Below are 16,467 nucleotides of genomic sequence, written 5' to 3' on the forward strand. Positions count from 1 at the left end.
CACACATATAATATACTCGGGAACGCTAGAGGCAGTCGCGTAACACAAGACGCATTCAGACTCTGTAAATATAGAGCACCGGTTGCGTTACATAACGAGGATGCTCCGCAATCTTTCATTTCTTTAATAGTTTCACAGTTAAATGATTCGCCGTGAAAAGAGTGCGTCAACATGATGAGGTCAAATAGCGTAAAAAATAACTATAGGAATACATATAAAGTCATACGCATTGAATATTAATTTTATGATGCGTCAGAGCAGAGCCAAAGCTTATACTGGAGTGATCTGTGTTGATCTTTCAAAAATAAAATGTACAAAATCTAACAGTATTACAACTAAAATATAAAGGAGATATATAGATTATTATTATTACATTTGCAAATGACTTTAAAATGTAAAAAATAAGCAGGAGATTTGCTATTTAAGTTTTAGGCATAATCATCCTCATCAGAAAACACATTTGCATATCATTTCACAGCAGTTGAACTTAATAATGGTGAACTGCAAAATCTATAATTGATATATGAGCTAAAACGCATTCGATATCTTATCAAAGGTTTGACTTTACAAAATCATAAGCGAAATGAAGACAAAACGATGTATTTAACGAACACATTACAAAATGCAGAAAAAAAGTTGCGCCCCTAGTCAGTACTTACTGGTTGTTTTAACCACGAAAGCCGTTCCCTAAAACGACACAAGAATATTTAAAGCATAGACTATTCATAGACATTTTATTCCGTATCTGAGTAAAATATAAAAGCGTAAAACTGAGCGGCCATCCGAGCAGCACGTACAGAGGGCTGGGATCCTCTGACAATTCTCCAGTACCTTGCGTTGTTCCAGTGGGGGCGGAGCGGCGAATCGGAGTAGAAAGTGATTGGCTCGCTCTACTGTCAAACAGACAATTCCACCAATGAGCCCAATGAGCTGTTAAAAGGGGCGGATTCACAGGTACGCCTTCCCCCGAAGGTTGCACCGCCTAGTCTCTGTGTGTGCGTATTTTTTTCTTTCTATTTTTTTGTAACCAAAGCTTGGATGTGTAGGACGTCACATGTTGTTTTTCCTCTTCACTCCAGTCACTTAGCGATATGTGTTATTTACTGTTAAACCGCTCCTCGCAGCGAACGCGCACTCCGAGCCGGGTACATAAGAGAGTCTGACAGGATTATAACTGACTGACAGCACAAGTTAAGGAAAAGTGAGAGTTTTTCTTCACTGCATATGAGAATGGCGAGTCCGCCGCCGACGGGAGGACAGCTGATTTCAAATATGACCGTGAAGAACAGCAACCACGTTAAGAAATGCGGCTATCTGAGGAAACAGAAGCACGGACACAAGCGCTTTTTCGTGCTGAGGGAGCCGAGCGAGGGCTGTCGCGCCCGGCTGGAGTATTACGAGAGCGAGAAGAAATGGAAAAACAAGTCGGCTGCTAAACGGGTTATACCTTTGGACTCGTGCCTGAACATCAACAAGAGAGCCGATGCCAAACACAAACACCTGATCGCCCTTTACACCAAGGACGAGTATTTTGCCGTGGCTGCCGAAAACGAGCAGGAACAGGAGGACTGGTACACGGTCTTAACGGATTTAATGAACGAGGGGAAAGTGAGCGACGGCTCCGCGTCCAACTCGGCGTCATCCCTCGTCGGCTTTGATGAGGCGAACTACGGCGTGATAACGCCCGTCAGCGCCGCTTACAAGGAGGTTTGGCAGGTCAATCTGAAATCTAAAGGACTCGGACAGAGCAGGAACTTGACGGGCGTTTACAGGCTGTGTTTATCCAGCCGGACGATCAGCTTCGTCAAACTCAACACGGAGGTGGCGTCGGTGATTTTACAGCTGATGAACATCCGCCGATGCGGACACTCGGACAGCTTCTTCTTTATCGAGGTGGGCCGGTCCGCCTCCATCGGACCCGGCGAGTTGTGGATGCAGGCGGACGACTCGGTGGTGGCGCAAAACATTCACGAGACTATTTTGGAGGCGATGAAAGCCATGAAAGAGATGTCAGAGTTCCGGCCGCGCAGCAAAAGCCAGTCCTCAGGTACCAACCCCATCTCTGTGCCCACCAGGCGGCACTTTAACAACCTTCCGCCGAGTCAGACCGGGCTGCAGCGGCGCTCTCGCACCGACAGCATGGCAGCGACGTCTCCCGTGACGAAACTGACGTCCTGTAGGATCCGCACGGCGAGCGAGGGTGACGGCACTGCAGGCAGCCCCATCAGCCCAGGCGTGAACAGGACACATTTGAGCCGCTCCAACACCGTGACAGCTCGCCCATGCAGAACATTTGAGGCGTCATCCCTGCAGCATAGTAAATCCATGTGCATGCCTGTGTCTCACTCCCCTCCTTCAGCTGCCAGCCCTGTCAGCAACATAGAAAGCGGCCCTCGCCCCTCCAGCTGCACTGCTTCCATTTCGGGCTCCCCCAGCGACGCTGGCTTCATCTCCTGCGATGAGTGCGGCTCCAGCCCGGGTGACATACGGCACCTTTTAGCAGCAAACCGAAGCAACACACCTGAGTTGCTCGCTGACACACCCCCCTCACAGGAAGGCAGCGACCTGTACGGATACATGATCATGGAGAGGCCGAACAGCTGTGGACGGCGAAGCATCCGGGCAGCAGCTGAGGAGAGCAAAGGAGATCTGGAGAATGCCTACAGGAAGAGGACGCACTCCCTCACCATGCCTTACCAGAAGAGGGTGCCATCACAAGTGTCCTCAGCTTCACTAGACGAGTACACGCTCATGAGAGCCACTTACACAACTGGAGGCCATTCGGGGCGCAGCTCTCACACCGCATCCCCAAAGGTCACATACCCCGAGGACTATGGGGACATCGAAATCGGATCATTACTGAAAAGTTCCAGCAGTAATCTGGGCGACGATGGCTACATGCCAATGACACCTGGTGTGGCTCTGCAAGGGGGGAAGGCTGACAACTACATGCCTATGAGCCCAATGTGTGTTTCTGCTCCGAAGCAGATAATCAACCCCAGGACGCACCCCCTCACTATAGCTAATGGTTACAGAACCAATTCCCCAAGCAGCTGTTCTTTGGATGACAGTGGCTACATGAGGATGCTGTGCAGCTCTAAGTTCTCCATAGACAGCTCAGATGGGAAACTGACGAACGGTGAGTACCTCAACATGTCGCCTGTAGATTCGGTCACGCCACCAGACTACTACCTGAGCCCTGTGGGTATGGAGCAGTCTCCCTGTCTCAGACAGCTTCACTCGTTTAACTCTTTGCCCCGCAGTCATAAGCCCCAGCAGACGTTAAAGGATGCGGACAATGATCAGTATGTTGTCATGAATCCTCAAAGTCACAGGATAATTGAGGAGTCAGTAAACACAGCATCCCCCACTGCCCCATCTCCTCTAAGACAAAGCCGCACAGACAGCCTCATCCTCCGGCACAGGATCAGCCGGCCCACCCGCCTCTCCCTAGACACGTTCCGGACATTACCTAGTATGAATGAGCATCCCCTCCCCTCTGAGCCAAAAAGCCCTGGTGAGTACATAAACATAGACTTTGGACGTGTTGCCGAAAGTTGCACTCCGCCCTCCACTGCTTCCTCCGAGAGCCCAGCCTCATCCCTCGGATCGTCCGCCGATAACAGGACATCCCCCCTCTCTGATTACATGAACATTGATGTGAGTTCGCAGTCACCCAAATCTGGAAACCCTGCTCCACTGGATCGTTTGGAGCCCCTTCCAGAGCTCACATCCTGCCCCGCCCATGCTGAGGAAGAGGAGGAAGGTGAGAGGTACCACCTTACTGCACAGGTGGCACCAGTGGGCCCAGCTGACAAAGTTAAAGACGATTACACAGAGATGACGTTCGGCGTGCCCGCTTCTCCTCCGCAGCCTGTCTCGCAGCCTTCAGAAGGTGGGCAGACCATCAGCCCGTCCTCCTGCATGCAGAGGCTGAACATGGAGGAGACTGTGGGAGTGCCTGCCGTCGAGGCTTTTCTGCTGCGTGGCACCACTCTGGCCTTGGTTGACCCTGACCGGGGTGCCAAGGTGATCCGTGCTGACCCCCAGGGACGCAGGCGGCACAGTTCAGAGACATTCTCCTCAACCACCACCGTAACACCAGTTTTTCCCTCATTCGCACACGACGCCAGGCGGCATGGTTCGGCCTCTGTGGAAAATGTGTCTGTTTCTGTGAGGAACAGCGACGGATCGGATGAAGAGTACAACAGTCCCATGTGCCGGGAGACGTCGGCTGGCTTTCAGAATGGACTTAACTACATTGCCTTAAACTTGATGGATGGAGGACTCGCCAGCTGTGATTCTCTTGTCCGGTTCAAAGCTGCCAGCTGCTGTAAAGAGGGCATCAATGGAATACACACCAGTCCGTATGCCAGCCTTGGGTTCAAGGAGACGGCAACAACAGTAAAAGGTAAGCTTTGTCAATTCATAAAGGTGATGTGCAAGCTCACTACTTTAAGTAGTTAGTGTTTACAGTCATTCCTTTCATATTATTTTCAAATGCAATGCTTTGATTAGTTTATTCGGAACAGTGATTTAGCTGTGGTAATGTGCCACAATATGACACAACAGTTTATTTTTGCTAAAATAACAACAGCGTATTACTCGTGCACCAGATGAACGTGGCACATGACAGATTTCCCTCTTATGTGAGAGAGCTAATTGACCAACTTGAGTGTCAGAATGATGGAAAAGCCTCTTTAAAAGCTGTGGCGCAGTTTTTATTCTCAGAGACTGATCGCTTCATTCGTGCCTGCAGAGTGTTTGGAATGAAAACAGCTCTGTTAAAGGGTTTATTCCTCCTTACTGGAGCTGCTTATTTGTTGATATGTTCATTTTGGTGACAATAGCGTGAGGATGACTATGTGGGATGCGGTCAGCTTGAGAGGATGTAAATGTAAACGAGAGAGAGAGAGATCATATCCGCATTTCAATAATCCAGCAAATAAGGAATCGTTCCCAATATTTGCATCGTACTTTGACTCATTCTCTGAATCAGAATTAGTCATTGTGTCATACTTGAGTGAACAGTAGCTCAGATAAAAACAAGTGAGTCAGTTGTTTATCAGTTTTCAGGTAGAGGGTATCAGGGCTGGAATGCAGAACGTGTGCAAAGGTCGTTCTGAGAGGTTAATGTCGGCTTGTTTTTCCAACCTGCCAGGTTTCTTTTAAGGACCGACCAACCTTTTGTTTTTCGGCACGACTTGAAAAACAAAGTTGTTTGTGTAGCTCAGAGATAAAGGTGGGCCGACAGACACAGATATAGACTCACGTGCGAGTTACAAGCACTGAAACGAGTAGTAAGATAGGAGGTGTTGTTCTTGTCGAGCATGACTTTATAAGTGGGATTGCATGAAGGATCCTTTGCAATGACAAAAAGTCAAGGTGAAAGATTGCACTCGAAGGACGGAATGACTTTTATGATGAATGACACTTCACAAAAGTCTAGAAGCAGAAGTCTCTTAAAACAACACACACACCATTCAAGGCAAATAGACGACATCAGAAGCTCAATTATGATCTCTAGGGTGTGTGCGAGAGTGTTTGTGCTGGCGGAGCAGGTGTTTCTGCAGTTCTCTGTTTACCTCCACAAGTGGACAGAGCAGAAAGACATAGCTGCAGGCCACGGAAGCCCTAGAACAGTGGGAGGAGACCACAAAGAAAACTCGCACAAACATCGACACACACTCGCTAACACTCAGCCATCCCGCCCTGTGATTGGCCACCGACAACATTCCACCAAAACAAAAGATGAGCCACAGAGACAGAACAGGGCTCTTATTTGTGTAGAATGGCCTGATAGTTTTCCTGATAGGAACGTGCGCCAGTACAGGATCCATTGAGGCTGCGTTCTGTTTACTACGCCAGCGTCTGTAATGCCACATTCCACTCCTTCCCCTCCTTCCGTCACATTTACTCACTGATTTGAATAGTACATTTGTGAATGGGAAGCAGGCGCATACTTTGACAAACACAACTACATATTTACATAGTGTGCAGGATGTTTGACTCAGGTTTATGACGACACTTCATCTTGTTAGGACTGATTGGTTTTTGTCACGCTCTGGCGTATTTATTTGACTGCTTTTCATATCTGAGTCAATGGACGTTAAAATACTCCGCCAGTGTGTTGTAAATCAAATTAGTAACCTCTGACCTGGCCTTGGATATAGAGGGCTATAGAGATCAGTGTTGAGAGCGCCATGGACATTGAAGCTTTTGGCTACCTTTTATTTCCTTAGATTGGATTCTTTCTTCATACAAGCACTAGAGGAGAGAGTAAACATTGTCTTATTAAAAATTTACCAACAGGACATCCCAAGAACTCATCTCAGAGTGTGTCTGAGAGGGGCTTCCTGAGAAGCCTCCCCCATGAGAATAGTGTGTGTGAGGGGCCGGGCCAGCAGATGGTGGGGGCCAGGGTCGTGCACCTGCCATTCCAAGCAGTGCACAGTGGTTATCGGGCCCATCAGAGCCCTGACAATACACTAATGATTAGCGACCATCTGCTGCCCCACACAACAGCTCAGAGAGAGATATAGGGAGATACAGTCAGATAACCAGTGAAAACAGTTGCCACAAGCTTGAAATAAAAGTGAAATCTCTCTTTTGTTGCGAATGCACAGAGTCCCGCCCCTTTCTGCTTTGATAGACTTGATTTAATTGAAAAGTACAGCAGTGAAAGCGAGATTGTGTCTATCAATTTGCCTTCTTTTATTTCCAGAGAATAGGCTCAGGCGACCATCCCCCATCAAAACAAATACCTATTCCTTTGAATCCTAGTCCAACCCAGTCCTTATCTCTTCCATCAAAATCTTTGTTTAATATTATTTGAGGGATTATTTTCATTTCTTCCTTTCTTCGTCTCCAATCATCACAGAGACTTTGCCTCTCTCTCCATGTCCTCCTTCACCTTTTAGTCGTGTTGTTGTTGACTCTGTAAGTACCTGCTATTGTAGCAGATTTTATAGTGTTAAACTCATCCAAGATGTTCTGTTAAATGCTCTCACTGCTCCCTACTTTTAGCAGCACAGATAAGGCGGATTACATGCTGCCACAGATTAGACATTGTTGAGCAGCTTTATTTGGTGACCAAGTAAATGGCATACACACACACATACGCATGGGTGATTTTCACGAAACCTGCCATCTCCGGTTCATGTTTCACCTCACAATCAATAGAATAGCTTAAAGAAAATTATATATTTATTTTTTATTATATTTGCTTTGCAAATTCCCAGAAAAATACACTTTTCACAGTAATATCTGTTGTAGTGTCATTTTATTCTAATATAAAAAGACTGCAATACAGTAATAATCACCACTGATTAACAGACATCACAGCAGCTGGGTTATTAGCTTATTTGGCTGCTATTACTTTAAGACCTGCCGCTGCTGAACGTGATGCGGATCTGACACGCATGCTCGGGGTTTAATTCACGCTTTAATATGAAATGATATTGGCTACAGTGCCGCAGCCGCAACTGAAGTGCGTATGCTACAAGGAAAAGACAGGTAAATTCGTTTTTACTGACATATGGCCTGGCAATCATCTCATCTGACCGTAGTTCACTGTTGATCTACTGAAGCTCCCTCGTCACCTGTACCTTTCCCGCGCTTGTTTGACTAGCGCCTGGTTCTGAAGTTGGAGTGCGTGTCTAAAAAGTCTCCCATTTGATGTGGTCATAAAGATTTTCTGCGACTAAATAAACACACTTCTTGTCACGGAAAAAAGAGATGAGCAGCAGTTGTGAGTGGGTTGGCCAACCCTAGCCCCGCCCCTGCGTTAAATATTTTTAATGCCGTTAAACTGGAAAAAGTATTTGCCTGCTAATTTTGACAGCACTAATCTATAGAAAAGAGAACATCTGTACATATGTCCTTGACTTCTCAGATCAAATCTGGATATAGTACATTCATCTTAACATCTTATACATTTAACATCTGTAAATGTGTGTTAGTGTGTTTAGCATGTGGCAATAAGTGGGATCTGGCTGGAAAATATCATCTGAAATCTGCATAGGACGCTCTTTAAGAGCACGTGCCGTGTGTGGGAATAATTGCATGGCATGTGGCCTGATTTTGAATGAATGCTCCTTTTCTCCCCTGCTGAGCTAAGTGATCTAAGTGTGCGTGTGGCTGGGGGAGCAGAATATGTAGTGATGCTTTACTGTCATCAGATGAATTCAAATGGCTCCTTGGGCATTATCTTTTTGGATTTGTTTAAAAGGGAACGACTGTGAGATCTGCTGAGCTCAAACATCCTTATGCACACAGTTTCTTATTCATGGACTGGCGTTTATTTCCATACGGCCGCTGAGCTCTGTTGGCTTAGTTGGCTGTAGTGTCATAAGATTAGATGGTGACATTTACACATGAAGATCATCACACCACGCATACAGTATAACCTTTCGCCCAGACATCTCTCTGCCTCTCTTCCCGTAACTAATGATGTCCAGACTGTTTCAGTCCAGTTTACAATTTGGTATTGAGCTGAGAATCTGTCATAGATGTGTTAAAAACATTCCTGAACTCGTACAGTAGACATACTTTGTAACGTGTCCATGAATGTCACTTGCTACCGCAAACTCTCACTGAAAATGAATAACTTCCAGTTGCTACAAATCGCTGACGGTGTGGACATCCCTAATGGGAGTGGCACTGGAAGTTCCTACTGAGTGAAGATGAACAGAAACATTGTTATTTCTACCCCACAGGTTAAAACTGATACCCCCATCTATGATATATGAGACTGGCATAGATAAATAAATTAGTAACACTAGCACATGTTTACAGTACAGTCAGTCACTCAGCTGCTTTTCTCACTACTGTAAATATGCCTGTGAGTGTGTGTGAGAACAGTTGTGTTTTATGTGTGTGAGAACGCCAGACTGTTCCCAACCCGGCTGTAGGGGGGCTAAATTTAACCTGTGTGAAATAAATAAAAAATGAGTTGCAGGACAAATGTGTGTATGGAGAGGGGTTTAGGTTTTAGGGGCAGTGGGTTCACAGGCTGTTGGCTTGAACCAGCGGGGACTGGATTACAGCTGCTTTAAATACCTGCGCTGATTTCTTACACAGACACATGAACGTTTTAATGTCGTAAATATGTTTAGGAAGTGAAATGTTGCACTCAGCTATGTCAATCCGAAGACGTTTATAGGTTAAGAGATCACTCTGAGAGACAAAACAAGAAGGAGAGAGATGGGGGAGGGAATTTGAGGTCAGAGGGTCCAACAAAACCTCCTACTTCTGGTCTCCATCTGCTCTTACTGATTTTCGAATTGGACTCAGTATTGTTATTTTTACTTAAAATAAAATTGTTTTCCTTAATTAAAATAAATTATTTTTTTTAGAAAAAAAAAGAAAGATTGCATTGTCAGCTAACTTAAAAAAAAAAAAAATTAGGCTAAAAATAAATATTTTAAAAATAATAAGATGTAAAATATTACAGTGGAATAAAAATATTAAGAAATACTAAAATAGTATTTTAAAAATTGCTAAGATAACCCTGTTCGGGTAAAATATAATTTATTTTTTGTACGTGGCGCTGTTGACTGCCGCACACTGAATAAAGTCGGAGAAGAGTTTGAAAAAAAAAAAGACATAAAATATATCCAGTTCCTCCCTCTGCTCATTCATCTCTCTATGTCTCTGTTGAGTGCTTGTCCCATGACCTCATGGCTCTTTCTTTCCCCCTCGTTCATTGGCGCTGTTTTTTCTGCCTTTCCGGATCGGAATGGGACATCCATGGAATTGCCAAGCTTCCTCTTGCTTAATTAGCTCTGTGAAATTCAAGCTGGCTCTCTGACCTCCACACTCACATGACTCCGGCTCTGTGGCATCAGTGTGAATGTGAGAATCAGCGAGAGGGGGAAAGAGATCTCTTGTCTGTTTTGAGGCTATTTATACACATGACGGAAGCAGACCACCCGACATGGTACTCTGAGATTCTGGATATGAGCAGCCAAGCTCAAGTTCACATCAAGGTTTCCACTGCGCTGTTCCACTGATGTTTGTAGTCAATATAGCGCCTTTGTTTTAGGGGTGGTGTCTCTGAAGCATTCAGTAGTGACAGAGTTAGGTCAAGTCGTGTAATGTCATTATCCAGTTATTAGTGACATAAAACTGGACACACATTACAGCCTCCATTGGGCCAAACTATTTAAAAGTGTAGCTAATGGTGTAAATTTAGTTCATTTGCTGTTTATTTAATCAATACAAACCAAAAACTGATCTGAGAATTTCTTGTGAGAATGTGAAATTATAAAACTATAAATTCAGTTATTGGACTACATTGATTTTGCTGTGCATTTTTGATTCACTTAAAAAAATGGCTCAGAGTCAATTGTTTGTGAATCAGACTACACTGGTTTAAGTGTAAGTTTTTGATTCACTAAAAATCATCAGTTCATGAGCGTCATTTGTTTGTGAATCGGACTGTGATGGTTTCATGTTACGTTTTTGATTCACTAAAAAGAATCAACTCATAAGAGACATTTCTTTGTGAATCGGACTACACTAGTTTTGTTGTACATTTTGATTCACTAAAAAAAGAACTGGCTCAAAAGACTCAATTGTTTGTGAATCAGACTACACTGGTTTGACTGTAAGTTTTTGATTCACTAAAAAGAATCAGTTCATGAGCGTCATTTGTTTGTGAATCAGACTGTGATGATTTCACTTTACATTTTTGATTAAGTTAAAAGAATCAACTTATAAAAGGCAGTTCTTTGTGAATCGAACTACACTAGTTTATGAATCAGACTACACTGGTTTGACTATAAATTTTTGATTCACTAAAAAGAATCAGTTCATGAGTGTCATTTGTTGTATTGAGTACATTAACCAATCAGAAGGCGGGGCAGGAACCAACAGTTTAAATGTTTTTTTAGGGTTTTTCCAAATGCCGTTTGTAAGTACTTGACCCAAACAGCCATTGCTACTGTTGTGGATATAATTTTAGTTATCACTGGTGTTCAGTTGTGGTTTTTTTTTTTTTTTTCACCCCATCAGGGTGAGGCAGCAGCATAAACATGTTTTCTGCTGTTTTTCCCACAGTCAGTGAAGTTGAAAGGACAACAGGAAAGCACCTACTCCCCCTCTCTCACACTTTTTCTCTGTCTTCACTAGTTGGCAATGAGCAAACAGATCTGTCAGCACTTAACTGGAAGAGTAATACCTCGTAATACCACACAGAGGGAGGTATCAAAGAGCAGGAAAATATGAGGCTTTTTACGACCGTGAAAACACTTGACCTCTCGCTGGTCCCTCCTCCCTGACTTTACCCAGTTCTCCGTGAGAGAATGCATCCCTATACTGATGTTCATGGGAATTGCTTCCATCCCTGTCAGAGTGGATGTTGTGATATCGGGCTCGCATGCGGAAGTGTTCGGAATGTGTGCGGGCAGTCCAGATAATGGGAGCGATTATGGCGTGCCATATAGCCGATGGCCGTGAATCAAGGGTTTGTTAAGTGTGTGAGAGAGCGAGTCTCGCTCTATGAAAACACCTCTTGTTCTATGCGGATAAAAAGCTGGAGGAGGAGATCGGAGGGGGGGCGGCGTTAGAGTACGGACAGGCCCATGAAGGGTTTGTGTTTGCAGAGACTTCCGCCCAGTGTGAGGCCTACATGCAAATGAAACCTCACAAACAAGTACAACGGGTGAGAGGTCAGGATAGCGATCTAATCTTGTAAACAGAACCCATACAGCAGTAAGAGAGAAAAACAAACTGTCAAATGACACTTTAATATTTACATCTCAAACATAAAGGTGATGTGTTATTCTCACAGAATAAATTCTTCAATTTGCGGATGTTTTAATGTTTACATGGTAAATGTGCACTCACAAACTATTAGATGTTTCATATCTCACTATATGTTTCATGGACAGTTAATCTGGAGAAACGTGTTTATGAGAAAGCATTTGATTTGAATGTTTTGATACCAAAGGCTACGAAATATGATTTTGCCATGGACCGACATCACTTGCACCTTAGAGCAGTCATGTAAGCAATTATACAGAAATACTTTGACGACAGACTTGGCTCGGGCATTTAATAAAGACCATAACATAACAACATTTCAGATGCTGTCCAAAAAGATTGGTCCGCTGGTTAGTCAGGTTATGCCGTCCCATAGCACAAAGTCACATGACTTTTTTAATGCGCATGGAGGAATTTGGCAAGTGTGTTTCGAGCTCCCATTATTCACATTTACCCCATTTTTAAATTTGGTGTTTCTATCACTCGTTTCTGATGGGATACTTTATAATGCGCATAAAAACAGGGTGATAGAAACATAGCTATTGTGTCTATTAAGACCCATTTATACATTGAGACAAAAATATTAAATATTGGGTTTAAATTGGTATTACACTAAAGGCACAAAAATGCCATCTATAACAGTAATGTTAGATGTTTAAAACTATGGATATATGCTACCAGTCAAAAGATTTTTAATGTTTTTTTAAAGAAGTCTTTTCTGCTCACCAAGCCTGCATTTATTTATTCCAAAATACAGCAAAAGCTGTAATATTGTGAAATATTTTTACTATTTAAAATAACTGCTTTCTATTTGAATATATTTTAAAATGTAATTTATTCCCATCATCAAAGCTAAATTTTCAGCATCTTTACTCCAGTCTTTAGTGTCACATAATCCTTTAGAAATCATTCTAATATACTGATTTTCTGTTCAAGAAACAATATTATTATCATCACTATTTAAAACAGCTAAGTACATTTTTTCAGGATTCTTTGATGAATTGAAAGATCCAAAGAAGAGCATTTATCTGAAATAAAAAATGTTTTTTTTTTTTTGAGCAGCAAATCAGAATATTAGAATGATTTCTGAAGGATCATGTGATTAGAGTAATGATGCTAAAAATTCAGCTTTGAAATCACAGGAATAAATTACATTTTAAAATATATTTAAATAGAAAAGAGTTATTTTAAATAATAAAAGAAATTCAAAATTTTACTGTTTTTGCTGTACTTTGGATCAAATAAATGCAGGCTTGGTGAGCAGAAGAGACTTTAAAAACATTAAAAACTCACTCTTCAAAAACCTTTGAGTGGCAGTGGTCATGTTGTAGTAATTTGCTCCGTTGTTTTAGTGAAATATTGACTATGATTTAACATAAAAGAATGAAAACGTGACCACAAGTTAAGAATTCGTTCCAACGACCTGTTATTTTCCCCCCAGTGTCCTGTGCGGGATTACTAACAGTAATATCAAATTGCGTAAATGTTAAAAATATTGTGAAATGTACTTTGGTAGCCATCCCCCCAAGCACCTCCTTGTAGCCCCCTGGGGGTCCCAATATCCCAGTTTAACACCCCCTCCACTATTCCAGCTTAACATGCAGAAACAATCTGATTGGTTCTCTCAAAAAGTGCAAGCAGACTTTTAAAACACTGCATCCCAACACATGTTTAGAACCAAAATGTAAAAGCGTTTTACATGGATGTTGCTGAACATTTAAGGCTGTGTAGTGTTGTATTTTTGTGCTCTTTCCGTCAGCTGCATAGTGCTAAATGTCAACGAGTGTTTCCCACGTCTGTCTCCGAGCACCTGCCACTTCTGTTGCTCGTAGCGAAAGAGCGCACATTCCTTACTTGGTAAAGGAGAGAATGAGAGAGAGAGAGAAGGGGAACGTGTAACCTTTTATCCCCCCCCAGTCTGCTTCATTCCTCATGTATAAATCACATACGGATGGTCATGGAAAAACACACAGCACTCTGTGAAAAGGGAAGATTTTCCAGACAAGGCACAGAGGAATATGACAGTATTTTAGAAAAATGCAGAAACATCAGCGAATGCCCTTAAAAGGCTGTCGTGTTATGTGACAGCAGCGCGATTGCGTTGATCTCAGGGAACATTGTGTTTTATTGGTTTCGTGGTGCTTTCTTTCTCTGTCTGGATATTTATAGACGTCGCATTAATGTGCGCTCTCTCTTATTTCTTGCAGACTAAACAGAGCCAGTCTCCTCATTAAGGCTCCTTCACCTCGAGAGGAGGCGCTCGTGTGGACAGATGGACCACGTTGCTGCTGCTGCTACTTCAGCGCTCCGCTGATCTTTGACCTCCCGAATCTATTCGAACGGCCGTCGTCACGGCAACACGGACACTTGACCCCAGCACGAGGCATGACGGCGACTCGCAGACACAGAGGCGGGACTTCCTGTCCATCTGTTACTCCCTACAATTTCTGTGTTACGGACCTTTTTCACTGGTTTTGTTACGAGCTCTGGACTTCGAGTGGCCAGTGTCCCTCAACCCCGCCCCGCCCAAAACCTGTGAACCAAACACGAAGAGAAACATCCGACCCGCACACGCACGCACACACCTGTCGCACAAGTCGCTTATTTATTTACCCACGTGACGGTGCGTGCGTGCGGCGGTTGCAACACTGCACAGAGGTGGCATTTCAGAAATTTACAACACAATTGGAAAAAGCAGTCACTTGAAAACCCTACCTCAGAATGAGCCAGGTTATGACTTACAAAAAAAAAAAAAGATATATATTGAGAAATTAATTTATTTTTACAAGTGAATGTTTTCATAAGAAAAAGACAAAAAAACACCAATCCAAAGCCTTACTGACTGTACTGTCAAACAGTGTTTCCTGGAGGACCTGCGTACGCTCACGAGAGTATCAAAGATAACTGTTTGCCATGGTAACTGAATGTCTTGTATGGCAGCGGAGAAGGTCTCGCGCTGCACTCAAAGATCTATTAATGTTATTTTGCATTCTACGCAGATATTTAAAGGATTTTAATATAACGCTATTTATCTGAGCTGGTAAAGGACCGGACGGGTGGCCGCTTGCCCGCCATCCCGCACATATGCAAAGCAGGCTTCCGGACCGTCGGAGGAGCTATCAGTTTTGGAACGAAGCCACACGCGATTAACACACACACAACCCTTACGGTACGCTAGATGAATGATGTCGTGCGACCGAGCCTAGGCACGCTAGCACACTGTCTTTACACCTTAACGACCCAGAAGCCTCTGCTGACTCGCCCTCTCTCACTGCTCTGAACACACAGGCTTCTCTTTGCCTTACACCCGCACCCGTCGGCTCAAAGGAGAGTGATAGATTCAGGGACGTCTCAGAAGGCCTGACACCATTAATGCTGCTCCCTACCGTCAGACAGGGATAGACTCGTCAGAACCAATGCTTTGTCTTGCACTTACAAACTCCTTAGATTGTAACACAAGACACTTTTGAATGTAGAGTATTCTGGAGTATTCTATACCCACGGCCTAAACACCCACAAACTGACTGATACCAAGACGTTCAGATCGACACACACAACTTAAGTATATGAAAACGTTTGCCTAGAAAGCTGTACATAATGTATAAAGAGATTGCAAATGACGTTTTTAAGTTAAAGATGATAACTTATGTCTTTTTGTATATATATATATATATATATATATATATATATATATATATACATATGTATATGGTATGTGTTTGAATGAATTTCCCCCAAACAACTAAAGCACTAATGAAGGTACTTGCCAAAGGCTGAACTTTGGCTTTTTTTTTCTAATTCTCTTCAGTACGTTTGTAAAAGTATGTACACTGTACGATAAATGCCACTTCGAGGATATTTGATAATGCTATGATATAAAATAAAAAACTAAAATTCATTGAATAATACTTGATATTACAAAAATAGGTACAAATTCACAAACGGCATATGCAATATTTACATTTTTTAAAAGATTAGTTTACAGAAAGGAACCAAATGTATAAATACTGTGTTAATATATTTAAAACCTTTTTGCTGTACACTTTTTGTTTCTGCCAACTTTAAATGGAAAAGTGTTTGTTTTTTCTTCTTGTTCTTTTTGCTGTTGAATCCTGACAGTAATTTCAGCAGTGTTCTTATGCGAATGCTGTTTCTCAGTATGGAAAGCTTGAATATTTCAATGCCTGAGCGAGTTTTTTTTTCTCCTGTGTCTTCCATTGTATATACTTCATATTCTTTGCATTGTGATGCTACTTAAAAATGATAATTTAAACTTAGTGTAATTAGCATTGCTTTAGAAACTGTATTGATTCTGAATAGCCACATGCAATAAAAAAGTAACATTATTTAAGAACCACTGTGTCTCTGCTCTTGTGTGACTTCCTGAGAACAAGCTGCAGTGTCCCAGACACGTCACTTAGAATACATTCAACCTAAGTGATGTAACTTTCAAGGAGTCTGTGTGCTTAATTAAACGCAGACTAAACAAATAGTTCATGAAGACACTCATAATGGTTGCAGTCTGATCTACGGCCTGACCCAGAATACATAACTGACTAAAGGGATTATGAATTTTCATGCCCAAAGCCATATGATGAAGGATTATTAATTCTCAAGCCTCTGCTAATTAAAATGGTAATTAAGTCTTGAGGGGTAAGATGGAATTGCACAGCCTGGTCAGTGCCAACAGGGTGGGGGGGT

At 42.9% G+C, this 16,467-nt stretch overlaps 1 protein-coding gene across 1 annotated transcript; it reads left to right on the forward strand.

Moving 5' to 3' along the window:
• The first annotated feature begins 832 nt into the window (after positions 1-832).
• irs2b (insulin receptor substrate 2b) lies at positions 833-16,120 on the forward strand. The gene is made up of 2 exons (XM_051118735.1): positions 833-4,411; positions 13,974-16,120. The coding sequence occupies exons 1-2, from the start codon at positions 1,225-1,227 to the stop codon at positions 13,976-13,978; spliced, it is 3,192 nt and encodes a 1,063-aa protein (XP_050974692.1). The 5' UTR covers positions 833-1,224; the 3' UTR covers positions 13,979-16,120.
• The last annotated feature ends 347 nt before the right edge of the window (positions 16,121-16,467 follow it).

Source organism: Labeo rohita, chromosome 9 (genome assembly GCF_022985175.1).
Source record: "Labeo rohita strain BAU-BD-2019 chromosome 9, IGBB_LRoh.1.0, whole genome shotgun sequence".
Lineage (NCBI taxonomy): Eukaryota > Metazoa > Chordata > Actinopteri > Cypriniformes > Cyprinidae > Labeo > Labeo rohita.